The following is a 25,932-nucleotide window of genomic DNA, read 5'->3' as shown; positions in this document are numbered from 1 at the left end:
TACTTGAACCAATCAAAGAGCACTTTCTTAGCACCAATCAGAATGCAGCTTTAAGTCGCGGCAAAGTCTAAAAATGTCAACAAAACGCGTTAAATTGAAAAACTTCAAAAGTTCAACTTAAACTGATAAGTGTAAGCGTAACTTACAATGGCCCGCACAAAACAAACAGCTAGAAAATCTACCGGCGGTAAAGCACCGAGAAAGCAGCTGGCAACAAAAGCAGCAAGAAAGAGTGCCCCGGCTACCGGCGGAGTAAAGAAACCCCACAGATACCGACCCGGTACCGTAGCTTTGAGAGAGATCCGAAGATACCAAAAATCGACAGAGCTCCTAATCAGAAAACTACCCTTCCAGCGATTGGTTCGCGAAATAGCTCAAGATTTCAAGACTGACTTGCGTTTCCAAAGCACCGCCGTCATGGCCTTACAAGAAGCTTCAGAAGCCTACTTAGTGGGTCTCTTCGAAGATACCAACTTGTGCGCCATCCATGCAAAGCGTGTCACTATTATGCCAAAAGACATTCAGTTGGCGAGAAGAATCAGAGGAGAGCGAGCTTAAAAAATGGTGCTTCTAAACAAAACGGCTATTTTCATAGCCACAAATCTGTTAAAAACGTTGTCGGCTTAGTGCCTTAAAACAAAACAAAACAAAAAAAAAAAACAACAAACAAACAAACACAAAGTAAACAAGTTCTACGCCTGGAACTTTGTTTTTAGAAAGATGTGTGGCTATGAAAATAGCCGTTTGACAAAAAGCGGGGTAGGTTAGGTTATTTCTTTTCCACTTTTGCGATGGTTTTCTTGGCTGCAGCTTTCTTCTTAGGTGTCGCTTTCACTTTCTTTACTGCGGGCTTTTTAGCAACCGGTTTCTGGGCGCTCTTTTTTGCGGGAGTCACTTTTTTCTTAGGAGTAGCTTTTTTCACTTTCTCTTTTTGTGCGACTTTTTTCACTGACGCAGCTTTCTTTTTTGGCGTGCTCTTCTTTTCAGCAGGCTTCTTTACTTCTTTGGCTTCTTTTTTGTGCTTCTTGGCGACTGCAGCAGGCTTCTTTAACGGTTTGGGCTTAGCTGCAATTCTAAAAGAACCCGACGCGCCAGTTCCTTTCACTTGTACGAGCTCGCCAGCAACCACCATGCGCTTTAAATTAATCTTGACTTGCGAATCGACGTTTTCACCCACCTTGTTGTTGGCCTTGACGTGCTTGGCGATAGCTTGTCTTGACGACCCTTTGCGTTCTTTAAGCGAATTAATAGCATCGACAATCATCGCCTTGTAGGGAGCATGATCAGCAGGCTTTTTAGGCGCAGACTTCTTTGTGGCCTTTTTCGGAGATGCAGCTTCAGTCATTTTTTTTTTGTCGTGTTTCAGAGAAACGTTGCGTTCGTTTTTATAAAACTTCTAGATGTTTAGATGTTTTTATTTTTCAAGCGGAGTTTTATGCGGACTGTCGAGGAGACTTTTTTTTTTTTTTTTTTGCTCCACCGTCAGACTGCAAAGTGTGTTTTCGTGTTGACAGGCAAACCTCCACAGCTCGCGTCTCTCGCTCTCTTAAAGCTTCATTAGTTTTGAAATCTTCTAAAGAATAGTGACGCTTTGTAAATTGCGGCGTTTCGGTGCCACAGCATGTTAGAAGCGAAAGGTATCGCATCAAAACATCGAAAAAATAGTCTTTAAAAGCAATCGAGTGCGCGCATGGCCAAATAACATCAGCGCTACTTACTCTGGACAAAGCAGCTTAATTTCATCAAGAAACTGAACCATATGGCTTCCCAAAAAAGCTTATGCCAATCTCTTCTAAGCATTTGGTACCATACAAACTCAATAGAGGCGAAGGGCACAAACACGCGCGATTGCTGGAATATTTAATGCGTTAGCAACGCGTACTAACGACGATTTTTAGTTCAGACCAATTCTTTTTCTAAACACAGAGACACAACAAAGAACATTCCATGAAAAAGGAACACTATGTTGTGCTTATTCGTGTTCGTTAACAAAAACGATCGAAGGCTAAAACTGCGATAACGCAGTCAACATATATAAAGTCGCGGACACTAGAAAAAAAGGAAAAACTTAGCAACCTGAAAGTTCTGGACATCGTAAAAAAAAAAAATAAATAAAAAATAAAATTCATTATGGAAGGTAACGGTAAAAAAACGTTTGAGGAGATAAGAGAATGAGTGACGAATGCACAATACGGGGTCCATTCGGTTCTTCGTCTTCATAGTCATCGTTCGAGCGAAGCTTGGTGTTTTCTTTACAATTGTGCAGTCTTGGGAAGGCATGCAACTTTTGTTCAAGTTCATAAAGGCAAAACTGAATTAGAATATGGCGATTTTAAAAGATGCTCTACATTTCCGTTTGCTTTTCAAAGTGCAAATTTCGCTTTTGATTTCATGCGCTCATAACTGGCATTTCAAAAATGACACTTTAACACTCGTGAAAAGTGAATTTGCCGGCTTTTGCATGATGCAAAGTTATTAAAATCGCGCGAGGCATCAGTTATAAGGTGTTCACAACCGAAGTTATTGCAGATCAATTCCATCTCTCGTTTTTTCATTTTCAGAAAAGTTCATTTTTCTCCGCTTTATAACATCATAACCATTAGGCTTAGCTGCTTTAGCCTTAGCGAGGTCCTTGACATTAGAAAAGCACCAGTTGGAATTTTATTTTTGCTAAAAATAAAGGCTAACAAATGCAACAGAAATATCTATCTTGCAAGGAACTCGTTCATAATTGAAAAACAAATACAAAGTCAGCTACTTAGTTAGTTAGTTAGTTAGTTAGTTAGTTAGTTAGTTAGTTAGTTAGTTAGTTAGTTAGTTAGTTAGTTAGTTAGTTAGTTAGTTAGTTAGTCTCTCAGTGAGTTAGTTGGTTAGTTAGTTAGTTAGTTAGTTAGTTAGTTAGTTAGTTAGTTAGTTAGTTAGTTAGTTAGTTAGTTAGTTAGTTAGTTAGTTAGTTAGTTAGTTAGTTAGTTAGTTAGTTAGTCTCTCAGTGAGTTAGTTGGTTAGTTAGTTAGTTAGTTAGTTAGTTAGTTAGTTAGTTAGTTAGTTAGTTAGTTAGTTAGTTAGTTAGTTAGTTAGTTAGTTAGTTGGTTAGTTAGTTAGTTAGTTAGTCAATCAGTTAGTTAGTTAGTTAGTTAGTTAGTCAGTCAGTTAGTTAGTTAGTCAGTCAGTCAGTTAGTTGGTTAGTCAGTCAGTTAGTTAGTCATTCAGTTAGTTAGTTTGTATCTTAGTTAGTTTGTTAGGTACTAAGTTAGGCAGATACGTGAAAAATGACGATAGATGACGATAAATGAGGACAATAATTAAAATGTAGCTACTTTGTAAAATCTTATTACTTTAACTAAAGTTTTAGTACTTTGTTAAAATAGCATGAGAACTAACGTTACCCCACAAGCTTTTTAAAGTTCTTTTTTAAGGTTTCAGCAACCCATCCGACGTTGCGAGAAACACCTGATAGTTACTGTGAAAAAAGGTATTGGCCAACAACTCGACTGTCGCGTTTTATTCTTTCCGGGGTTTTAGGGACGGGTCATTTAGAAAACAAAATGTAAAAGAACTAGAGCGTCGTAACTTTGTTATATGTTGAGTTTTGTGCCCGTCGCAAGTTTGACGTGTTTTAATTGAAGGAATGTTTAGTTCTAGCTTTACGTTTTTTTCCTTTAATGTAAAATAAAGGGTTGTCTGCGCATGCTGTGATTTTTGTTTCGACTTTGTCAAGTGTTATGACTTTGATCATTTGCTTTATTTCGAAGTGTCTCAAGAGTGTGTCAGCTTGGAGTATGTATGAGTTTTCGACAGCGGACGTCTTTGTCTTTACCCCTCTTGTTTGTTAGACATGACGTGCAATGACCCGTTCACTTCTTTTCGTTGACGTTTTTTTTCGCATTTCAAAAAACTACTGACCAAGAGAACGTGCGCAGAAGAAAAATGACAAGGTAAAACCAACAACAAAAAACCATGCAATTAAGGATTACACACAGACAAACACGCAAGTGTAAAAAACGGAAATTTTTTTTTTTTTTTTTTTTTTTCGTGCTGCCGCTTTTTTGTTTGTTTTTTTTTGTTTTGTTTTGTTTTTGTTGCTGCTGCTGATGCTAATGCCGTCACTGCTGCTTAACCTCGCTCTTTGTTTTTTTCTCCGCTAAATATACTTTTTTGCTGAAATCCTAAGGGAGCTAAATTCTTACGGAGGCGCTTAAATCTTCTTTGTTATTTTCCTACAGCCTATAGATGGTCGCCAATCTGGGCACGTGCGTGTTCACTTTTTATTCAAGTTACGTTGGATCCTTTCAAAACTTGGAATCTTGAACATGCACGTGACCTGTGAGGTAACCGAACTGTTTTTTCTCCCTCAGGTTATAACTTAAAACGTTTCAAAGATGGCGTGTAAACCCCACCATGTATTTTTTTGTAACGGGATGCGTGTGCTCTTTTTATCCCCTAACAGCTTTAAAAAGAGATTTTGAACCCCCCTCCCCTCCCTTCCTTACACACACACACACACACACACACACACACACACACTTCTTTATATTCTCCTTAGTGTGTTTAAGCTCATGCCGTCATGTTTTTAACAGATGTGTGGCTATGAAAATAGCCTTTATTTTTTATCTTGTGTTCAGAGTACCGTTTATTTGGCTGCTGGTTTTGGAACCTTTTCGTTCTTCTTGGGAAGCAAAACGGCTTGTATGTTTGGCAGCACACCGCCACTGGCTATAGTAACACCTGACAACAACTTGTTCAACTCTTCGTCATTGCGAACAGCTAACTGTAAGTGTCGAGGAATGATTCTAGCTTTCTTATTGTCACGAGCAGCGTTACCGGCCAACTCCAAAATTTCGGCGGAGAGATACTCCAAAACAGCAGCTAAATAGACAGGTGCGCCTGAACCGATGCGATTGGCGTAGTGTCCTTTGCGCAAAAATCGGTGAACACGACCGACTGGAAACTGAAGTCCGGCTCTGAACGATCGAGTCTTTGCCTTGGCTTTAGCTTTTCCTCCTTTTCCACGTCCTGACATTTTAATTTCTTACACTGAGAAACAACGAGAGACAACCTAGAGATATTTGTGCGCGCTTTGAAATCAACTTACAAAATTCCTTTTTCTTATCAAAAACATTTGGTCTCGAACTGCACTTTTTTTAACGAATAGAAAAACTCCGTCAAACAATGCGCAAATTAGTTAATCTTTGAAGAACCAATGAGCTTGCGAGAAACAGAAATGTTCTCGAATTGGAGACCACAACTGCGCTTTATATAGGAAGTGATTCGGTTGCTTGTAATTTCAAATTTCAATTCTCTAAAACTCGTCGACATGTCTGACGCTCCAAAGGCCGGAGGAAAACAAGCGCCCAAGGTGGCCAAAAAGGGGGAAAAACGCGCTGGTAAGAAAGGCGGCAAGATCGCTGGTACTGGAGACAAAAAGCGCAAGAGAAAGAGGCGAGAATCCTACGCCATTTACATTTACAACGTCTTGAAGCAAGTTCACCCTGATGTTGGTGTTTCTTCCAAAGCGATGAGCATCATGAATTCTTTCGTCAACGACATTTTTGAAAGAATCGCTTCAGAAGCTTCACGACTAGCCCTCCAAAACAAGAAATCAACCATCTCTTCGCGTGAAATTCAAACAGCTGTGCGCCTCTTACTTCCCGGTGAGTTGGCCAAACACGCAGTGAGCGAAGGCACCAAGGCTGTTACTAAGTACACCAGCAGTAAATAGATGGAGCGCTATCTAAACGGCTATTTTCATAGCCACACATCTTGTAAAAGCATTGTACGCATTAGAACGCCTTAAATTGTAGTAGAGAGAAAGTACTTAAAATGCAATAGCTAGGCAGCCATTGTTTGCTCGTTTTAAATTGCGACACCGCGTCTAAAGAGCGAGCGCTTTTCTAGACTTGCTTTTTTTGATGTTTAAACGTATAGCTTTTGCATCCACTTTGGATACAAAAAGTTATTACAGTAGGTAAACGCGTGAGAAAATCTTTCAACAACTACTTGAGCGCCACCTTTTTGCTTTTGATCAAAACCTTAGCCCTTATGACCCACCCATCGTTATTATTTGCTGCTACTACCACACTTTTGCTCCTTTTTTCTTTTTTCTTTTTTTTTTTTTTTTTCAAATGTATTGCGCGCATCTTTAGGAAATCAGACTTAAAGCAGCGCTTTAGATAAAAATCACCTTTCTAGCCCGATGATGGTGAGCAAAACACTTTATGTGTCAAGCGTCTACTCTAAACACTCAGTTAAACTATGCCTCGCTAAAAAACATTACTTAGAAATCAATTCAATTGCTTTTCATTTCGATTGAAACAAACTGAAACTGGTAAACTAAACCGTTTTTACACACCCCCTCTGCTTATCGCGGTGCAGCGTTCAAGTTCTAGATTGCCTATTAACGTTTAAAACAGATGTGTGGCTATAAAAATAGCCGTTTTTGATTGCTGAGGTGTTCCCCTTTTAACCACCAAAGCCGTACAATGTGCGACCTTGTCTTTTTAATGCGTAGACAACGTCCATAGCGGTGACTGTCTTTCTCTTGGCATGCTCTGTGTATGTTACAGCGTCGCGAATAACGTTTTCCAAAAAGACTTTTAGAACGCCTCGAGTCTCCTCGTAGATAAGTCCAGAGATACGCTTAACACCACCGCGACGAGCTAGACGACGTATGGCGGGCTTTGTGATTCCTTGGATGTTATCACGTAAAATCTTGCGATGACGCTTTGCGCCTCCTTTTCCAAGTCCTTTTCCTCCTTTACCGCGACCAGACATGATTAAAATTGTTTGAAGTTCAATTACTGTCTTTTTGCGTTTCTTTTTGTTTTTATTATGCGCTGGAAGCGCGACTTTTACCCTACATAGATGGAAACATCTTCGTCAAACAACCAATCGCAACGGTCCTTCGTCAAAAAGCCATCTGAACCAAAAAAACAAAAAAAAAAAAAACCAAAACAAACTGCCTTGTTTTTAACGCGCGTTTTCGCATTTAACGCTTTTATCCGTTCGCAAACAGAGCAGAAAAGTTTCTTTTCGGAATTCCACTACGTCGACCTGTCTTTGAAGTGTTTAAAAAAGCAGAAATTGTAGAGGCGAGACAAACGCGCTCTCTTTTCCCGTAGCCAAAAAACACGCCTACGTGGCCTTAATGCCTTATTTTGCATTTGTACTTGAACCAATCAAAGAGCACTTTCTTAGCACCAATCAGAATGCAGCTTTAAGTCGCGGCAAAGTCTAAAAATGTCAACAAAACGCGTTAAATTGAAAAACTTCAAAAGTTCAACTTAAACTGATAAGTGTAAGCGTAACTTACAATGGCCCGCACAAAACAAACAGCTAGAAAATCTACCGGCGGTAAAGCACCGAGAAAGCAGCTGGCAACAAAAGCAGCAAGAAAGAGTGCCCCGGCTACCGGCGGAGTAAAGAAACCCCACAGATACCGACCCGGTACCGTAGCTTTGAGAGAGATCCGAAGATACCAAAAATCGACAGAGCTCCTAATCAGAAAACTACCCTTCCAGCGATTGGTTCGCGAAATAGCTCAAGATTTCAAGACTGACTTGCGTTTCCAAAGCACCGCCGTCATGGCCTTACAAGAAGCTTCAGAAGCCTACTTAGTGGGTCTCTTCGAAGATACCAACTTGTGCGCCATCCATGCAAAGCGTGTCACTATTATGCCAAAAGACATTCAGTTGGCGAGAAGAATCAGAGGAGAGCGAGCTTAAAAAATGGTGCTTCTAAACAAAACGGCTATTTTCATAGCCACAAATCTGTTAAAAACGTTGTCGGCTTAGTGCCTTAAAACAAAACAAAACAAAAAAAAAAAACAACAAACAAACAAACACAAAGTAAACAAGTTCTACGCCTGGAACTTTGTTTTTAGAAAGATGTGTGGCTATGAAAATAGCCGTTTGACAAAAAGCGGGGTAGGTTAGGTTATTTCTTTTCCACTTTTGCGATGGTTTTCTTGGCTGCAGCTTTCTTCTTAGGTGTCGCTTTCACTTTCTTTACTGCGGGCTTTTTAGCAACCGGTTTCTGGGCGCTCTTTTTTGCGGGAGTCACTTTTTTCTTAGGAGTAGCTTTTTTCACTTTCTCTTTTTGTGCGACTTTTTTCACTGACGCAGCTTTCTTTTTTGGCGTGCTCTTCTTTTCAGCAGGCTTCTTTACTTCTTTGGCTTCTTTTTTGTGCTTCTTGGCGACTGCAGCAGGCTTCTTTAACGGTTTGGGCTTAGCTGCAATTCTAAAAGAACCCGACGCGCCAGTTCCTTTCACTTGTACGAGCTCGCCAGCAACCACCATGCGCTTTAAATTAATCTTGACTTGCGAATCGACGTTTTCACCCACCTTGTTGTTGGCCTTGACGTGCTTGGCGATAGCTTGTCTTGACGACCCTTTGCGTTCTTTAAGCGAATTAATAGCATCGACAATCATCGCCTTGTAGGGAGCATGATCAGCAGGCTTTTTAGGCGCAGACTTCTTTGTGGCCTTTTTCGGAGATGCAGCTTCAGTCATTTTTTTTTTGTCGTGTTTCAGAGAAACGTTGCGTTCGTTTTTATAAAACTTCTAGATGTTTAGATGTTTTTATTTTTCAAGCGGAGTTTTATGCGGACTGTCGAGGAGACTTTTTTTTTTTTTTTTTTGCTCCACCGTCAGACTGCAAAGTGTGTTTTCGTGTTGACAGGCAAACCTCCACAGCTCGCGTCTCTCGCTCTCTTAAAGCTTCATTAGTTTTGAAATCTTCTAAAGAATAGTGACGCTTTGTAAATTGCGGCGTTTCGGTGCCACAGCATGTTAGAAGCGAAAGGTATCGCATCAAAACATCGAAAAAATAGTCTTTAAAAGCAATCGAGTGCGCGCATGGCCAAATAACATCAGCGCTACTTACTCTGGACAAAGCAGCTTAATTTCATCAAGAAACTGAACCATATGGCTTCCCAAAAAAGCTTATGCCAATCTCTTCTAAGCATTTGGTACCATACAAACTCAATAGAGGCGAAGGGCACAAACACGCGCGATTGCTGGAATATTTAATGCGTTAGCAACGCGTACTAACGACGATTTTTAGTTCAGACCAATTCTTTTTCTAAACACAGAGACACAACAAAGAACATTCCATGAAAAAGGAACACTATGTTGTGCTTATTCGTGTTCGTTAACAAAAACGATCGAAGGCTAAAACTGCGATAACGCAGTCAACATATATAAAGTCGCGGACACTAGAAAAAAAGGAAAAACTTAGCAACCTGAAAGTTCTGGACATCGTAAAAAAAAAAAATAAATAAAAAATAAAATTCATTATGGAAGGTAACGGTAAAAAAACGTTTGAGGAGATAAGAGAATGAGTGACGAATGCACAATACGGGGTCCATTCGGTTCTTCGTCTTCATAGTCATCGTTCGAGCGAAGCTTGGTGTTTTCTTTACAATTGTGCAGTCTTGGGAAGGCATGCAACTTTTGTTCAAGTTCATAAAGGCAAAACTGAATTAGAATATGGCGATTTTAAAAGATGCTCTACATTTCCGTTTGCTTTTCAAAGTGCAAATTTCGCTTTTGATTTCATGCGCTCATAACTGGCATTTCAAAAATGACACTTTAACACTCGTGAAAAGTGAATTTGGCGGCTTTTGCATGATGCAAAGTTATTAAAATCGCGCGAGGCATCAGTTATAAGGTGTTCACAACCGAAGTTATTGCAGATCAATTCCATCTCTCGTTTTTTCATTTTCAGAAAAGTTCATTTTTCTCCGCTTTATAACATCATAACCATTAGGCTTAGCTGCTTTAGCCTTAGCGAGGTCCTTGACATTAGAAAAGCACCAGTTGGAATTTTATTTTTGCTAAAAATAAAGGCTAACAAATGCAACAGAAATATCTATCTTGCAAGGAACTCGTTCATAATTGAAAAACAAATACAAAGTCAGCTACTTAGTTAGTTAGTTAGTTAGTTAGTTAGTTAGTTAGTTAGTTAGTTAGTTAGTTAGTTAGTTAGTTAGTTAGTTAGTTAGTTAGTTAGTTAGTTAGTTAGTTAGTTAGTTAGTTAGTTAGTTAGTTAGTTAGTTAGTTAGTTAGTTAGTTAGTTAGTCTCTCAGTGAGTTAGTTGGTTAGTTAGTTAGTTAGTTAGTTAGTTAGTTAGTTAGTTAGTTAGTTAGTTAGTTAGTTAGTTAGTTAGTTAGTTAGTTAGTTAGTTAGTTAGTTAGTTAGTTAGTTAGTTAGTTAGTTAGTTAGTTAGTTAGTTAGTTAGTTAGTTAGTTAGTTAGTCAGTTAGTTAGTTAGTTAGTTAGTTAGTTAGTTAGTTAGTTAGTTAGTCTCTCAGTGAGTTAGTTGGTTAGTTAGTTAGTTAGTTAGTTAGTTAGTTAGTTAGTTAGTTAGTTAGTTAGTTAGTTAGTCTCTCAGTGAGTTAGTTGGTTAGTTAGTTAGTTAGTTAGTTAGTTAGTTAGTTAGTTAGTTAGTTAGTTAGTTAGTTAGTTAGTTAGTCTCTCAGTGAGTTAGTTGGTTAGTTAGTTAGTTAGTTAGTTAGTTAGTTAGTTAGTTAGTTAGTTAGTTAGTTAGTTAGTTAGTTAGTCTCTCAGTGAGTTAGTTGGTTAGTTAGTTAGTTAGTTAGTTAGTTAGTTAGTTAGTTAGTTAGTTAGTTAGTTAGTTAGTTAGTTAGTCTCTCAGTGAGTTAGTTGGTTAGTTAGTTAGTTAGTTAGTTAGTTAGTTAGTTAGTTAGTTAGTTAGTTAGTTAGTTAGTTAGTTAGTTAGTTAGTTAGTTAGTTAGTTAGTTAGTTAGTTAGTTAGTTAGTTAGTTAGTTAGTTAGTTAGTTAGTTAGTTAGTTAGTTAGTCAGTTAGTTAGTTAGTTAGTTAGTTAGTTAGTTAGTTAGTTAGTTAGTCTCTCAGTGAGTTAGTTGGTTAGTTAGTTAGTTAGTTAGTTAGTTAGTTAGTTAGTTAGTTAGTTAGTTAGTTAGTTAGTTAGTCTCTCAGTGAGTTAGTTGGTTAGTTAGTTAGTTAGTTAGTTAGTTAGTTAGTTAGTTAGTTAGTTAGTTAGTTAGTTAGTTAGTCTCTCAGTGAGTTAGTTGGTTAGTTAGTTAGTTAGTTAGTTAGTTAGTTAGTTAGTTAGTTAGTTAGTTAGTTAGTTAGTTAGTTAGTCTCTCAGTGAGTTAGTTGGTTAGTTAGTTAGTTAGTTAGTTAGTTAGTTAGTTAGTTAGTTAGTTAGTTAGTTAGTTAGTTAGTCTCTCAGTGAGTTAGTTGGTTAGTTAGTTAGTTAGTTAGTTAGTTAGTTAGTTAGTTAGTTAGTTAGTTAGTTAGTTAGTTAGTCTCTCAGTGAGTTAGTTGGTTAGTTAGTTAGTTAGTTAGTTAGTTAGTTAGTTAGTTAGTTAGTTAGTTAGTTAGTTAGTTAGTTAGTCTCTCAGTGAGTTAGTTGGTTAGTTAGTTAGTTAGTTAGTTAGTTAGTTAGTTAGTTAGTTAGTTAGTTAGTTAGTTAGTCTCTCAGTGAGTTAGTTGGTTAGTTAGTTAGTTAGTTAGTTAGTTAGTTAGTTAGTTAGTTAGTTAGTTAGTTAGTTAGTTAGTTAGTTAGTTAGTTAGTTAGTTGGTTAGTTAGTTAGTTAGTTAGTCAATCAGTTAGTTAGTTAGTTAGTTAGTTAGTCAGTCAGTTAGTTAGTTAGTCAGTCAGTCAGTTAGTTGGTTAGTCAGTCAGTTAGTTAGTCATTCAGTTAGTTAGTTTGTATCTTAGTTAGTTTGTTAGGTACTAAGTTAGGCAGATACGTGAAAAATGACGATAGATGACGATAAATGAGGACAATAATTAAAATGTAGCTACTTTGTAAAATCTTATTACTTTAACTAAAGTTTTAGTACTTTGTTAAAATAGCATGAGAACTAACGCTACCCCACAAGCTTTTTAAAGTTCTTTTTTAAGGTTTCAGCAACCCATCCGACGTTGCGAGAAACACCTGATAGTTACTGTGAAAAAAGGTATTGGCCAACAACTCGACTGTCGCGTTTTATTCTTTCCGGGGTTTTAGGGACGGGTCATTTAGAAAACAAAATGTAAAAGAACTAGAGCGTCGTAACTTTGTTATATGTTGAGTTTTGTGCCCGTCGCAAGTTTGACGTGTTTTAATTGAAGGAATGTTTAGTTCTAGCTTTACGTTTTTTTCCTTTAATGTAAAATAAAGGGTTGTCTGCGCATGCTGTGATTTTTGTTTCGACTTTGTCAAGTGTTATGACTTTGATCATTTGCTTTATTTCGAAGTGTCTCAAGAGTGTGTCAGCTTGGAGTATGTATGAGTTTTCGACAGCGGACGTCTTTGTCTTTACCCCTCTTGTTTGTTAGACATGACGTGCAATGACCCGTTCACTTCTTTTCGTTGACGTTTTTTTTCGCATTTCAAAAAACTACTGACCAAGAGAACGTGCGCAGAAGAAAAATGACAAGGTAAAACCAACAACAAAAAACCATGCAATTAAGGATTACACACAGACAAACACGCAAGTGTAAAAAACGGAAATTTTTTTTTTTTTTTTTTTTTTTCGTGCTGCCGCTTTTTTGTTTGTTTTTTTTTGTTTTGTTTTGTTTTTGTTGCTGCTGCTGATGCTAATGCCGTCACTGCTGCTTAACCTCGCTCTTTGTTTTTTTCTCCGCTAAATATACTTTTTTGCTGAAATCCTAAGGGAGCTAAATTCTTACGGAGGCGCTTAAATCTTCTTTGTTATTTTCCTACAGCCTATAGATGGTCGCCAATCTGGGCACGTGCGTGTTCACTTTTTATTCAAGTTACGTTGGATCCTTTCAAAACTTGGAATCTTGAACATGCACGTGACCTGTGAGGTAACCGAACTGTTTTTTCTCCCTCAGGTTATAACTTAAAACGTTTCAAAGATGGCGTGTAAACCCCACCATGTATTTTTTTGTAACGGGATGCGTGTGCTCTTTTTATCCCCTAACAGCTTTAAAAAGAGATTTTGAACCCCCCTCCCCTCCCTTCCTTACACACACACACACACACACACACACACACACACTTCTTTATATTCTCCTTAGTGTGTTTAAGCTCATGCCGTCATGTTTTTAACAGATGTGTGGCTATGAAAATAGCCTTTATTTTTTATCTTGTGTTCAGAGTACCGTTTATTTGGCTGCTGGTTTTGGAACCTTTTCGTTCTTCTTGGGAAGCAAAACGGCTTGTATGTTTGGCAGCACACCGCCACTGGCTATAGTAACACCTGACAACAACTTGTTCAACTCTTCGTCATTGCGAACAGCTAACTGTAAGTGTCGAGGAATGATTCTAGCTTTCTTATTGTCACGAGCAGCGTTACCGGCCAACTCCAAAATTTCGGCGGAGAGATACTCCAAAACAGCAGCTAAATAGACAGGTGCGCCTGAACCGATGCGATTGGCGTAGTGTCCTTTGCGCAAAAATCGGTGAACACGACCGACTGGAAACTGAAGTCCGGCTCTGAACGATCGAGTCTTTGCCTTGGCTTTAGCTTTTCCTCCTTTTCCACGTCCTGACATTTTAATTTCTTACACTGAGAAACAACGAGAGACAACCTAGAGATATTTGTGCGCGCTTTGAAATCAACTTACAAAATTCCTTTTTCTTATCAAAAACATTTGGTCTCGAACTGCACTTTTTTTAACGAATAGAAAAACTCCGTCAAACAATGCGCAAATTAGTTAATCTTTGAAGAACCAATGAGCTTGCGAGAAACAGAAATGTTCTCGAATTGGAGACCACAACTGCGCTTTATATAGGAAGTGATTCGGTTGCTTGTAATTTCAAATTTCAATTCTCTAAAACTCGTCGACATGTCTGACGCTCCAAAGGCCGGAGGAAAACAAGCGCCCAAGGTGGCCAAAAAGGGGGAAAAACGCGCTGGTAAGAAAGGCGGCAAGATCGCTGGTACTGGAGACAAAAAGCGCAAGAGAAAGAGGCGAGAATCCTACGCCATTTACATTTACAACGTCTTGAAGCAAGTTCACCCTGATGTTGGTGTTTCTTCCAAAGCGATGAGCATCATGAATTCTTTCGTCAACGACATTTTTGAAAGAATCGCTTCAGAAGCTTCACGACTAGCCCTCCAAAACAAGAAATCAACCATCTCTTCGCGTGAAATTCAAACAGCTGTGCGCCTCTTACTTCCCGGTGAGTTGGCCAAACACGCAGTGAGCGAAGGCACCAAGGCTGTTACTAAGTACACCAGCAGTAAATAGATGGAGCGCTATCTAAACGGCTATTTTCATAGCCACACATCTTGTAAAAGCATTGTACGCATTAGAACGCCTTAAATTGTAGTAGAGAGAAAGTACTTAAAATGCAATAGCTAGGCAGCCATTGTTTGCTCGTTTTAAATTGCGACACCGCGTCTAAAGAGCGAGCGCTTTTCTAGACTTGCTTTTTTTGATGTTTAAACGTATAGCTTTTGCATCCACTTTGGATACAAAAAGTTATTACAGTAGGTAAACGCGTGAGAAAATCTTTCAACAACTACTTGAGCGCCACCTTTTTGCTTTTGATCAAAACCTTAGCCCTTATGACCCACCCATCGTTATTATTTGCTGCTACTACCACACTTTTGCTCCTTTTTTCTTTTTTCTTTTTTTTTTTTTTTTTCAAATGTATTGCGCGCATCTTTAGGAAATCAGACTTAAAGCAGCGCTTTAGATAAAAATCACCTTTCTAGCCCGATGATGGTGAGCAAAACACTTTATGTGTCAAGCGTCTACTCTAAACACTCAGTTAAACTATGCCTCGCTAAAAAACATTACTTAGAAATCAATTCAATTGCTTTTCATTTCGATTGAAACAAACTGAAACTGGTAAACTAAACCGTTTTTACACACCCCCTCTGCTTATCGCGGTGCAGCGTTCAAGTTCTAGATTGCCTATTAACGTTTAAAACAGATGTGTGGCTATAAAAATAGCCGTTTTTGATTGCTGAGGTGTTCCCCTTTTAACCACCAAAGCCGTACAATGTGCGACCTTGTCTTTTTAATGCGTAGACAACGTCCATAGCGGTGACTGTCTTTCTCTTGGCATGCTCTGTGTATGTTACAGCGTCGCGAATAACGTTTTCCAAAAAGACTTTTAGAACGCCTCGAGTCTCCTCGTAGATAAGTCCAGAGATACGCTTAACACCACCGCGACGAGCTAGACGACGTATGGCGGGCTTTGTGATTCCTTGGATGTTATCACGTAAAATCTTGCGATGACGCTTTGCGCCTCCTTTTCCAAGTCCTTTTCCTCCTTTACCGCGACCAGACATGATTAAAATTGTTTGAAGTTCAATTACTGTCTTTTTGCGTTTCTTTTTGTTTTTATTATGCGCTGGAAGCGCGACTTTTACCCTACATAGATGGAAACATCTTCGTCAAACAACCAATCGCAACGGTCCTTCGTCAAAAAGCCATCTGAACCAAAAAAACAAAAAAAAAAAAAACCAAAACAAACTGCCTTGTTTTTAACGCGCGTTTTCGCATTTAACGCTTTTATCCGTTCGCAAACAGAGCAGAAAAGTTTCTTTTCGGAATTCCACTACGTCGACCTGTCTTTGAAGTGTTTAAAAAAGCAGAAATTGTAGAGGCGAGACAAACGCGCTCTCTTTTCCCGTAGCCAAAAAACACGCCTACGTGGCCTTAATGCCTTATTTTGCATTTGTACTTGAACCAATCAAAGAGCACTTTCTTAGCACCAATCAGAATGCAGCTTTAAGTCGCGGCAAAGTCTAAAAATGTCAACAAAACGCGTTAAATTGAAAAACTTCAAAAGTTCAACTTAAACTGATAAGTGTAAGCGTAACTTACAATGGCCCGCACAAAACAAACAGCTAGAAAATCTACCGGCGGTAAAGCACCGAGAAAGCAGCTGGCAACAAAAGCAGCAAGAAAGAGTGCCCCGGCTACCGGCGGAGTAAAGAAACCCCACAGATACCGACCCGGTACCGTAGCTTTGAGAGAGATCCGAAGATACCAAAAATCGACAGAGCTCCTAATCAGAAAACTACCCTTCCAGCGATTGGTTCGCGAAATAGCTCAAGATTTCAAGACTGACTTGCGTTTCCAAAGCACCGCCGTCATGGCCTTACAAGAAGCTTCAGAAGCCTACTTAGTGGGTCTCTTCGAAGATACCAACTTGTGCGCCATCCATGCAAAGCGTGTCACTATTATGCCAAAAGACATTCAGTTGGCGAGAAGAATCAGAGGAGAGCGAGCTTAAAAAATGGTGCTTCTAAACAAAACGGCTATTTTCATAGCCACAAATCTGTTAAAAACGTTGTCGGCTTAGTGCCTTAAAACAAAACAAAACAAAAAAAAAAAACAACAAACAAACAAACACAAAGTAAACAAGTTCTACGCCTGGAACTTTGTTTTTAGAAAGATGTGTGGCTATGAAAATAGCCGTTTGACAAAAAGCGGGGTAGGTTAGGTTATTTCTTTTCCACTTTTGCGATGGTTTTCTTGGCTGCAGCTTTCTTCTTAGGTGTCGCTTTCACTTTCTTTACTGCGGGCTTTTTAGCAACCGGTTTCTGGGCGCTCTTTTTTGCGGGAGTCACTTTTTTCTTAGGAGTAGCTTTTTTCACTTTCTCTTTTTGTGCGACTTTTTTCACTGACGCAGCTTTCTTTTTTGGCGTGCTCTTCTTTTCAGCAGGCTTCTTTACTTCTTTGGCTTCTTTTTTGTGCTTCTTGGCGACTGCAGCAGGCTTCTTTAACGGTTTGGGCTTAGCTGCAATTCTAAAAGAACCCGACGCGCCAGTTCCTTTCACTTGTACGAGCTCGCCAGCAACCACCATGCGCTTTAAATTAATCTTGACTTGCGAATCGACGTTTTCACCCACCTTGTTGTTGGCCTTGACGTGCTTGGCGATAGCTTGTCTTGACGACCCTTTGCGTTCTTTAAGCGAATTAATAGCATCGACAATCATCGCCTTGTAGGGAGCATGATCAGCAGGCTTTTTAGGCGCAGACTTCTTTGTGGCCTTTTTCGGAGATGCAGCTTCAGTCATTTTTTTTTTGTCGTGTTTCAGAGAAACGTTGCGTTCGTTTTTATAAAACTTCTAGATGTTTAGATGTTTTTATTTTTCAAGCGGAGTTTTATGCGGACTGTCGAGGAGACTTTTTTTTTTTTTTTTTTGCTCCACCGTCAGACTGCAAAGTGTGTTTTCGTGTTGACAGGCAAACCTCCACAGCTCGCGTCTCTCGCTCTCTTAAAGCTTCATTAGTTTTGAAATCTTCTAAAGAATAGTGACGCTTTGTAAATTGCGGCGTTTCGGTGCCACAGCATGTTAGAAGCGAAAGGTATCGCATCAAAACATCGAAAAAATAGTCTTTAAAAGCAATCGAGTGCGCGCATGGCCAAATAACATCAGCGCTACTTACTCTGGACAAAGCAGCTTAATTTCATCAAGAAACTGAACCATATGGCTTCCCAAAAAAGCTTATGCCAATCTCTTCTAAGCATTTGGTACCATACAAACTCAATAGAGGCGAAGGGCACAAACACGCGCGATTGCTGGAATATTTAATGCGTTAGCAACGCGTACTAACGACGATTTTTAGTTCAGACCAATTCTTTTTCTAAACACAGAGACACAACAAAGAACATTCCATGAAAAAGGAACACTATGTTGTGCTTATTCGTGTTCGTTAACAAAAACGATCGAAGGCTAAAACTGCGATAACGCAGTCAACATATATAAAGTCGCGGACACTAGAAAAAAAGGAAAAACTTAGCAACCTGAAAGTTCTGGACATCGTAAAAAAAAAAAATAAATAAAAAATAAAATTCATTATGGAAGGTAACGGTAAAAAAACGTTTGAGGAGATAAGAGAATGAGTGACGAATGCACAATACGGGGTCCATTCGGTTCTTCGTCTTCATAGTCATCGTTCGAGCGAAGCTTGGTGTTTTCTTTACAATTGTGCAGTCTTGGGAAGGCATGCAACTTTTGTTCAAGTTCATAAAGGCAAAACTGAATTAGAATATGGCGATTTTAAAAGATGCTCTACATTTCCGTTTGCTTTTCAAAGTGCAAATTTCGCTTTTGATTTCATGCGCTCATAACTGGCATTTCAAAAATGACACTTTAACACTCGTGAAAAGTGAATTTGGCGGCTTTTGCATGATGCAAAGTTATTAAAATCGCGCGAGGCATCAGTTATAAGGTGTTCACAACCGAAGTTATTGCAGATCAATTCCATCTCTCGTTTTTTCATTTTCAGAAAAGTTCATTTTTCTCCGCTTTATAACATCATAACCATTAGGCTTAGCTGCTTTAGCCTTAGCGAGGTCCTTGACATTAGAAAAGCACCAGTTGGAATTTTATTTTTGCTAAAAATAAAGGCTAACAAATGCAACAGAAATATCTATCTTGCAAGGAACTCGTTCATAATTGAAAAACAAATACAAAGTCAGCTACTTAGTTAGTTAGTTAGTTAGTTAGTTAGTTAGTTAGTTAGTTAGTTAGTTAGTTAGTTAGTTAGTTAGTTAGTTAGTTAGTTAGTTAGTTAGTTAGTTAGTTAGTTAGTTAGTTAGTTAGTTAGTTAGTTAGTTAGTTAGTTAGTTAGTTAGTTAGTTAGTTAGTTAGTTAGTTAGTTAGTTAGTTAGTTAGTTAGTTAGTTAGTTAGTTAGTTAGTTAGTTAGTTAGTTAGTTAGTTAGTTAGTTAGTTAGTTAGTTAGTTAGTTAGTTAGTTAGTTAGTTAGTTAGTTAGTTAGTTAGTTAGTTAGTTAGTTAGTTAGTTAGTTAGTTAGTTAGTTAGTTAGTTAGTTAGTTAGTTAGTTAGTTAGTTAGTTAGTTAGTTAGTTAGTTAGTCTCTCAGTGAGTTAGTTGGTTAGTTAGTTAGTTAGTTAGTTAGTTAGTTAGTTAGTTAGTTAGTTAGTTAGTTAGTTAGTTAGTCTCTCAGTGAGTTAGTTGGTTAGTTAGTGTAACTATAGCGTTACTTGTGAATAATTGTGTGCGTAAAAGGAAATGTCATTATAGCGTTACTTGTAAATAATTGTATGTGTGAAAAGATTTGTGAATGCCTTATAGCATTACTTGTAAATAATTGTATTTGTGAAAAGATAAGTGTGAATGCCTAGGGAATGCCTACTTGTAAATAATTGTATGTGTGAAAAGATATGTGTGAATACCTAGGGAATCAATCTGTATATAAATTGTGTTGAATTTTACAAAGATACATCGGCCTTTACGCACAACTAAAAACGATCTTTTTTATGCGAAACTACAAGCTATTTCGGCAAAATGGCGACTAAACTTGATTTAAAGTTAATTCCAGAGTTTAGCGGAAACGATCAACAGTCAGTTGCGGAGTGGCTGGAAAAGGTTGAATTGGTATGTAAAATAATTGGTGTAACCGATCTGGCACGTGTGGTTCCTCTCCGTCTCACTGATGGTGCATTCGTAGTGTATCAACAGTTAGCAGAGACTGATAAAGAAAATTTTAAGAAAATAAAGGAGGCTTTGCTTGAAGCTTTTGCCGTTGATGCATTCACAGCCTACGAGCAGTTTGTCACGAGAAAGCTGAAACATGGAGAAGCAGTTGATGTTTATTTGGCAGAACTACGAAGATTGTCTACCCTAATTGGTGGGCTACCAGACAAAGCGATCGCGTGTGCTTTTGTTGCTGGGCTCCCCGAGGAAGTCCGACGGATGCTGAGATCGAGTTCTCGTATGGACGATCTTACAACTGTTCAAATACTTGCGCGAGCAAGGACTCTGATGATCGAGGAACGGAACAACGGGATGGTGGAAAAATTTGCTGTAGCTGCAATGAAAAGTGATGATCCGAGGTTGCTAGAAGATAAAACGCAATCAGTGTGCTATGAGTGCAAACTTCCCAATCACTTTGCGAGAGATTGTCATTTAAGAAGACATAATTATCGAAACAAGTCAAGTAGAAGAAGGGAGTCAAGCGATGTGCTGTGTTACTCGTGTCAAGAGTATGGACACATGTCAAGAATGTGTCCAAAAAACGGAGTGAGGGAGAAGACGTCTGCGCCAGTTCTCTCCCTAAACAATCAATAATGGCGTTACCTACCATGCTCTTGGATGTTAACGGTGTATTTCAGGATGTGCTAATTGACTCAGGATGTACCTACTGCATCATCTATAAAAAATGTGCGACAAAAATAACGAAGAAAGAAGTTAGCGTGGTAACTGTAAATGGACAACAACAGCAGTGCGAAGGTGTTAGCCAAACTCGAATCACCGCCCCAAATGGAAATACAGTGTGTGTGGAAGCACTTGTGGTCAATTTCAAACCACTGGGTTTTTGTTTCATAATGGGTATGAATGGAATAGTGGCACTTGGTGGAGTATCGATTTCTGCAACACGGAATGTTTGTTTTATGAAAAAAGAAGCATGTTTACTTGGTCTAAAAAGCGATTTATTAATAGATGTTCATGATATGAATATAACGGCTCAGGATTTCACAGCTTCATTTGAAAAGAAAAATAGAGAATGGATAATTGCTTGGAAATGGAATACCAAACCTGAAAATCTCGTGAATAGAATTGCTGAATATACCATCCCCATCGGCATAAAACACGATTACGAAAAAGAAATTGAAGGGTGGATAGAGAAAAAATGGCTGCAAAAGTACGAAGCGAAAAAACACGGTCCAGTAAAAGGTTTGGTTCCACTTATGGCAGTGGTGCAGCAAAACAAAGGGAAAGTGCGACCAGTGTTAGACTTCAGGGAGTTGAACACGTTTATTGAACCATTTACGGCGAACACGGATGCATGTGCTGACAAACTTCGAGACTGGAGACGGCTTGGAGAAAATATTTCAATTATTGATTTATCTTCGGCCTACATGCAACTCAAAATCAGCGAGGAACTCTGGGCTTACCAAACTGTTGTGTTCCGTGGACAGAGGTTTTGTTTAACACGTTTGGGATTTGGCCTGAACGTTGCGCCCGTCATTATGAAAGCAGTTTTGGACAAAGTTCTATCGCAAGACGAAAAGATCTGGAAGGGAACATCATCATACATTGATGATATTCTTGTAAATGAAGACATCGTATCAGTTCGCAGTGTACTTGATCATTTGGATATGTATGGATTACATTGTAAGCCGGCGGTTCGTGTGTCCGAAGGGGCGAGAGTTCTAGGATTACAAGTTGGGATTGAAAATAAGAAGTTATTTTGGAAGAGAGACAACGATTTTGGTGAAATTCCAAGTTCTCTAACGAGGCGAAAAATCTTCTCTTTATGTGGAAAAATGACAGGGAATCTTCCAGTTTGTGGTTGGTTGCGTGTAGCTTCGTCATTTGTTAAAAGGACGGCAAACGCCCTAACGAAAACATGGGATGAGAAGATACAATGCGAATTTGTTGAAAAAATGGTGAACGATATGGTAAAAAGAACACGTAACAACGATCCTGCCAAAGGAGTTTGGAATGTTTATGGCAACGAGGCAACAGTGTGGGTGGATGCTAGTTCACTAGCGCTAGGTGTGAGTATTGAAGTTGATGGCAATATAATTGAAGACGCTTGTTGGCTAAGAAAAGATGATACAACACATATAAACATGTCTGAACTCGATGCAGTAATCAAAGGACTAAACATGGGTCTCAATTGGAAGATGAATGTCTTGCATATTTGCACTGATTCGAAAGCAGTATTACATTGGGTCACCGATGCACTGACTGGAAAATCCAGATTGAAGACAAAGGCTTCAAACGAAATGCTGATTAGAAGACGGCTTCAAACCATTACGAATATTGTGGACGAATACAAACTCAGAGTGGATATTAAACTAGTACCCTCGGAGTCTAACTTAGCCGATGTACTTACTCGAGTGCCTGGAAGTTGGTTGAAAATGATCAATAAGCCCACTGAACTTGCTGCAGGTGGAACGATTAGTGCTTCTCTATCTCCCAAAGAAATAAACCATGTTCATAAGTCCACGGGACATTATGGTGTGAAGAGAACATTGTATTTTGTTCGTAGAATTAACCCATCAGTAAGCAGGGAAGAAGTCAGGCAAGTGGTTGAAAAATGTGTAGCCTGCCAATCAATTGATCCAAGTCCGATAAAGTGGCCGAAAGGGAAGATTGAAGTAAAAGGGACGTGGCAACGGCTTGGTATGGATATAACTCATTATGAGGGGCAACATTTTCTTACCCTGATTGACTGTGGGCCTTCACGATATGCAATATGGCGCCATCTTAAAGACCAAACTAGTGCATGTGTCATTCAGGAACTAAACGCAATCTTTCTTGAACGAGGCGGTCCAAACGAAATACTGACGGATAATGATACAGCATTTCGAAGCACATTATTTTCACAATTTATGAACAAATGGAACGTTAAACTTCGCTTCAGGTGCGCTTACGTTCCTTCAGGGAATGGAATTGCAGAACGGTGCCATCGAACAGTGAAAAGAACGGCGAAGAGAGTTCCGTGCAGCATACCCGAGGCAGTTTATTGGTATAACGTCAACCCAAAAGACTGTTGTAAGTCATCTACAGCACCCGCAAATAAATTATACCATTACGAAATAAGAGTTAGAGGAATTGACGACGATAAAAACGCATATGAACCTCATGAGAAGATCACCAACAAGTTTAAACTTGGCGATGAAGTATGGGTAAAGCCCCCGGACAACCGATGTGACTCTCAATACAAGATTGGGCGAGTTACAGGAATCATTTCGGAGCAAACGGTTGAAGTGGACAAAGTATGCCGGCACATACGCGACCTAAGACCCGTCAGAGTTGATAACAAGTCGAATGAGAATCTAGAAGATGATGAAGAGCTGTGCGTTGTGTTGCCTGAAGACGAGACAAACCAGACGCCAATGTTGCGAAGAAGCACCCGAAAAAGGATGGCACCTGAGCGATATAGTCCGTGAGGTGAAGTGGTCATTATGACCAAGGGGGAGTGTAACTATAGCGTTACTTGTGAATAATTGTGTGCGTAAAAGGAAATGTCATTATAGCGTTACTTGTAAATAATTGTATGTGTGAAAAGATTTGTGAATGCCTTATAGCATTACTTGTAAATAATTGTATTTGTGAAAAGATAAGTGTGAATGCCTAGGGAATGCCTACTTGTAAATAATTGTATGTGTGAAAAGATATGTGTGAATACCTAGGGAATCAATCTGTATATAAATTGTGTTGAATTTTACAAAGATACATCGGCCTTTACGCACAACTAAAAACGATCTTTTTTATGCGAAACTACAGTTAGTTAGTTAGTTAGTTAGTTAGTTAGTTAGTTAGTTAGTTAGTTAGTTAGTTAGTTAGTTAGTTAGTTAGTCTCTCAGTGAGTTAGTTGGTTAGTTAGTTAGTTAGTTAGTTAGTTAGTTAGTTAGTTAGTTAGTTAGTTAGTTAGTTAGTTAGTCTCTCAGTGAGTTAGTTGGTTAGTTAGTTAGTTAGTTAGTTAGTTAGTTAGTTAGTTAGTTAGTTAGTTAGTTAGTTAGTTAGTTAGTCTCTCAGTGAGTTAGTTGGTTAGTTAGTTAGTTAGTTAGTTAGTTAGTTAGTTAGTTAGTTAGTTAGTTAGTTAGTTAGTTAGTCTCTCAGTGAGTTAGTTGTAGTTAGTTAGTTAGTTAGTTAGTTAGTTAGTTAGTTAGTTAGTTAGTTAGTTAGTTAGTTAGTTAGTCTCTCAGTGAGTTAGTTGGTTAGTTAGTTAGTTAGTTAGTTAGTTAGTTAGTTAGTTAGTTAGTTAGTTAGTTAGTTAGCTCTCAGTGAGTTAGTTGGGTTAGTTAGTTAGTTAGTTAGTTAGTTAGTTAGTTAGTTAGTTAGTTAGTTAGTTAGTTAGTTAGTTAGTTAGTTAGTTAGTTAGTTAGTTGGTTAGTTAGTTAGTTAGTTAGTCAATCAGTTAGTTAGTTAGTTAGTTAGTTAGTCAGTCAGTTAGTTAGTTAGTCAGTCAGTCAGTTAGTTGGTTAGTCAGTCAGTTAGTTAGTCATTCAGTTAGTTAGTTTGTATCTTAGTTAGTTTGTTAGGTACTAAGTTAGGCAGATACGTGAAAAATGACGATAGATGACGATAAATGAGGACAATAATTAAAATGTAGCTACTTTGTAAAATCTTATTACTTTAACTAAAGTTTTAGTACTTTGTTAAAATAGCATGAGAACTAACGCTACCCCACAAGCTTTTTAAAGTTCTTTTTTAAGGTTTCAGCAACCCATCCGACGTTGCGAGAAACACCTGATAGTTACTGTGAAAAAAGGTATTGGCCAACAACTCGACTGTCGCGTTTTATTCTTTCCGGGGTTTTAGGGACGGGTCATTTAGAAAACAAAATGTAAAAGAACTAGAGCGTCGTAACTTTGTTATATGTTGAGTTTTGTGCCCGTCGCAAGTTTGACGTGTTTTAATTGAAGGAATGTTTAGTTCTAGCTTTACGTTTTTTTCCTTTAATGTAAAATAAAGGGTTGTCTGCGCATGCTGTGATTTTTGTTTCGACTTTGTCAAGTGTTATGACTTTGATCATTTGCTTTATTTCGAAGTGTCTCAAGAGTGTGTCAGCTTGGAGTATGTATGAGTTTTCGACAGCGGACGTCTTTGTCTTTACCCCTCTTGTTTGTTAGACATGACGTGCAATGACCCGTTCACTTCTTTTCGTTGACGTTTTTTTTCGCATTTCAAAAAACTACTGACCAAGAGAACGTGCGCAGAAGAAAAATGACAAGGTAAAACCAACAACAAAAAACCATGCAATTAAGGATTACACACAGACAAACACGCAAGTGTAAAAAACGGAAATTTTTTTTTTTTTTTTTTTTTTTCGTGCTGCCGCTTTTTTGTTTGTTTTTTTTTGTTTTGTTTTGTTTTTGTTGCTGCTGCTGATGCTAATGCCGTCACTGCTGCTTAACCTCGCTCTTTGTTTTTTTCTCCGCTAAATATACTTTTTTGCTGAAATCCTAAGGGAGCTAAATTCTTACGGAGGCGCTTAAATCTTCTTTGTTATTTTCCTACAGCCTATAGATGGTCGCCAATCTGGGCACGTGCGTGTTCACTTTTTATTCAAGTTACGTTGGATCCTTTCAAAACTTGGAATCTTGAACATGCACGTGACCTGTGAGGTAACCGAACTGTTTTTTCTCCCTCAGGTTATAACTTAAAACGTTTCAAAGATGGCGTGTAAACCCCACCATGTATTTTTTTGTAACGGGATGCGTGTGCTCTTTTTATCCCCTAACAGCTTTAAAAAGAGATTTTGAACCCCCCTCCCCTCCCTTCCTTACACACACACACACACACACACACACACACACACACTTCTTTATATTCTCCTTAGTGTGTTTAAGCTCATGCCGTCATGTTTTTAACAGATGTGTGGCTATGAAAATAGCCTTTATTTTTTATCTTGTGTTCAGAGTACCGTTTATTTGGCTGCTGGTTTTGGAACCTTTTCGTTCTTCTTGGGAAGCAAAACGGCTTGTATGTTTGGCAGCACACCGCCACTGGCTATAGTAACACCTGACAACAACTTGTTCAACTCTTCGTCATTGCGAACAGCTAACTGTAAGTGTCGAGGAATGATTCTAGCTTTCTTATTGTCACGAGCAGCGTTACCGGCCAACTCCAAAATTTCGGCGGAGAGATACTCCAAAACAGCAGCTAAATAGACAGGTGCGCCTGAACCGATGCGATTGGCGTAGTGTCCTTTGCGCAAAAATCGGTGAACACGACCGACTGGAAACTGAAGTCCGGCTCTGAACGATCGAGTCTTTGCCTTGGCTTTAGCTTTTCCTCCTTTTCCACGTCCTGACATTTTAATTTCTTACACTGAGAAACAACGAGAGACAACCTAGAGATATTTGTGCGCGCTTTGAAATCAACTTACAAAATTCCTTTTTCTTATCAAAAACATTTGGTCTCGAACTGCACTTTTTTTAACGAATAGAAAAACTCGTCAAACAATGCGCAAATTAGTTAATCTTTGAAGAACCAATGAGCTTGCGAGAAACAGAAATGTTCTCGAATTGGAGACCACA

The 25,932-nt window shown here is 38.7% G+C and overlaps 7 protein-coding genes and 2 pseudogenes across 7 annotated transcripts; 6 read left to right on the top strand and 3 right to left on the bottom strand.

The window, feature by feature from the left end:
* The first annotated feature begins 147 nt into the window (after window positions 1-147).
* On the top strand, window positions 148-558 carry LOC149887866 (histone H3). Its single transcript, XM_090088938.1, has one exon. The coding sequence runs from the start codon at window positions 148-150 to the stop codon at window positions 556-558; it is 411 nt and encodes a 136-aa protein (XP_089945064.1).
* A 4,072-nt stretch (window positions 559-4,630) lies between these two features.
* On the bottom strand, window positions 4,631-5,020 carry LOC149887865 (histone H2A, orphon). Its single transcript, XM_090088937.1, has one exon. It carries the CDS (start codon window positions 5,018-5,020, stop codon window positions 4,631-4,633), a length of 390 nt encoding a protein of 129 aa, XP_089945063.1.
* Window positions 5,021-5,314: 294 nt separating this feature from the next.
* On the top strand, window positions 5,315-5,719 carry LOC149887864 (late histone H2B.L4 pseudogene; annotated as a pseudogene).
* Window positions 5,720-7,310: 1,591 nt separating this feature from the next.
* LOC149887863 (histone H3) lies at window positions 7,311-7,721 on the top strand. Its single transcript, XM_090088936.1, has one exon. It carries the CDS (start codon window positions 7,311-7,313, stop codon window positions 7,719-7,721), a length of 411 nt encoding a protein of 136 aa, XP_089945062.1.
* A 5,382-nt stretch (window positions 7,722-13,103) lies between these two features.
* LOC149887862 (histone H2A, orphon) lies at window positions 13,104-13,493 on the bottom strand. Its single transcript, XM_090088935.1, has one exon. It carries the CDS (start codon window positions 13,491-13,493, stop codon window positions 13,104-13,106), a length of 390 nt encoding a protein of 129 aa, XP_089945061.1.
* A 294-nt stretch (window positions 13,494-13,787) lies between these two features.
* Window positions 13,788-14,192, top strand: LOC149887861 (late histone H2B.L4 pseudogene; annotated as a pseudogene).
* A 1,591-nt stretch (window positions 14,193-15,783) lies between these two features.
* On the top strand, window positions 15,784-16,194 carry LOC149887860 (histone H3). Its single transcript, XM_090088934.1, has one exon. The coding sequence runs from the start codon at window positions 15,784-15,786 to the stop codon at window positions 16,192-16,194; it is 411 nt and encodes a 136-aa protein (XP_089945060.1).
* Window positions 16,195-20,001: 3,807 nt separating this feature from the next.
* Window positions 20,002-22,836, top strand: LOC149887859 (uncharacterized). The gene has a single exon (XM_090088933.1). It carries the CDS (start codon window positions 20,002-20,004, stop codon window positions 22,834-22,836), a length of 2,835 nt encoding a protein of 944 aa, XP_089945059.1.
* A 2,483-nt stretch (window positions 22,837-25,319) lies between these two features.
* Window positions 25,320-25,709, bottom strand: LOC149887858 (histone H2A, orphon). Its single transcript, XM_090088932.1, has one exon. The coding sequence runs from the start codon at window positions 25,707-25,709 to the stop codon at window positions 25,320-25,322; it is 390 nt and encodes a 129-aa protein (XP_089945058.1).
* Window positions 25,710-25,932: the final 223 nt, after the last annotated feature.

This window comes from Hydra viridissima, unplaced genomic scaffold (assembly GCF_058129835.1).
Source record: "Hydra viridissima isolate aposymbiotic clone 2 unplaced genomic scaffold, HvirCarnegie_v1 scaffold_5, whole genome shotgun sequence".
Lineage (NCBI taxonomy): Eukaryota > Metazoa > Cnidaria > Hydrozoa > Anthoathecata > Hydridae > Hydra > Hydra viridissima.
The sequence above is the reverse complement of the archived record's forward strand: the minus strand, read 5'-3'. Positions and strand labels throughout refer to the sequence as shown.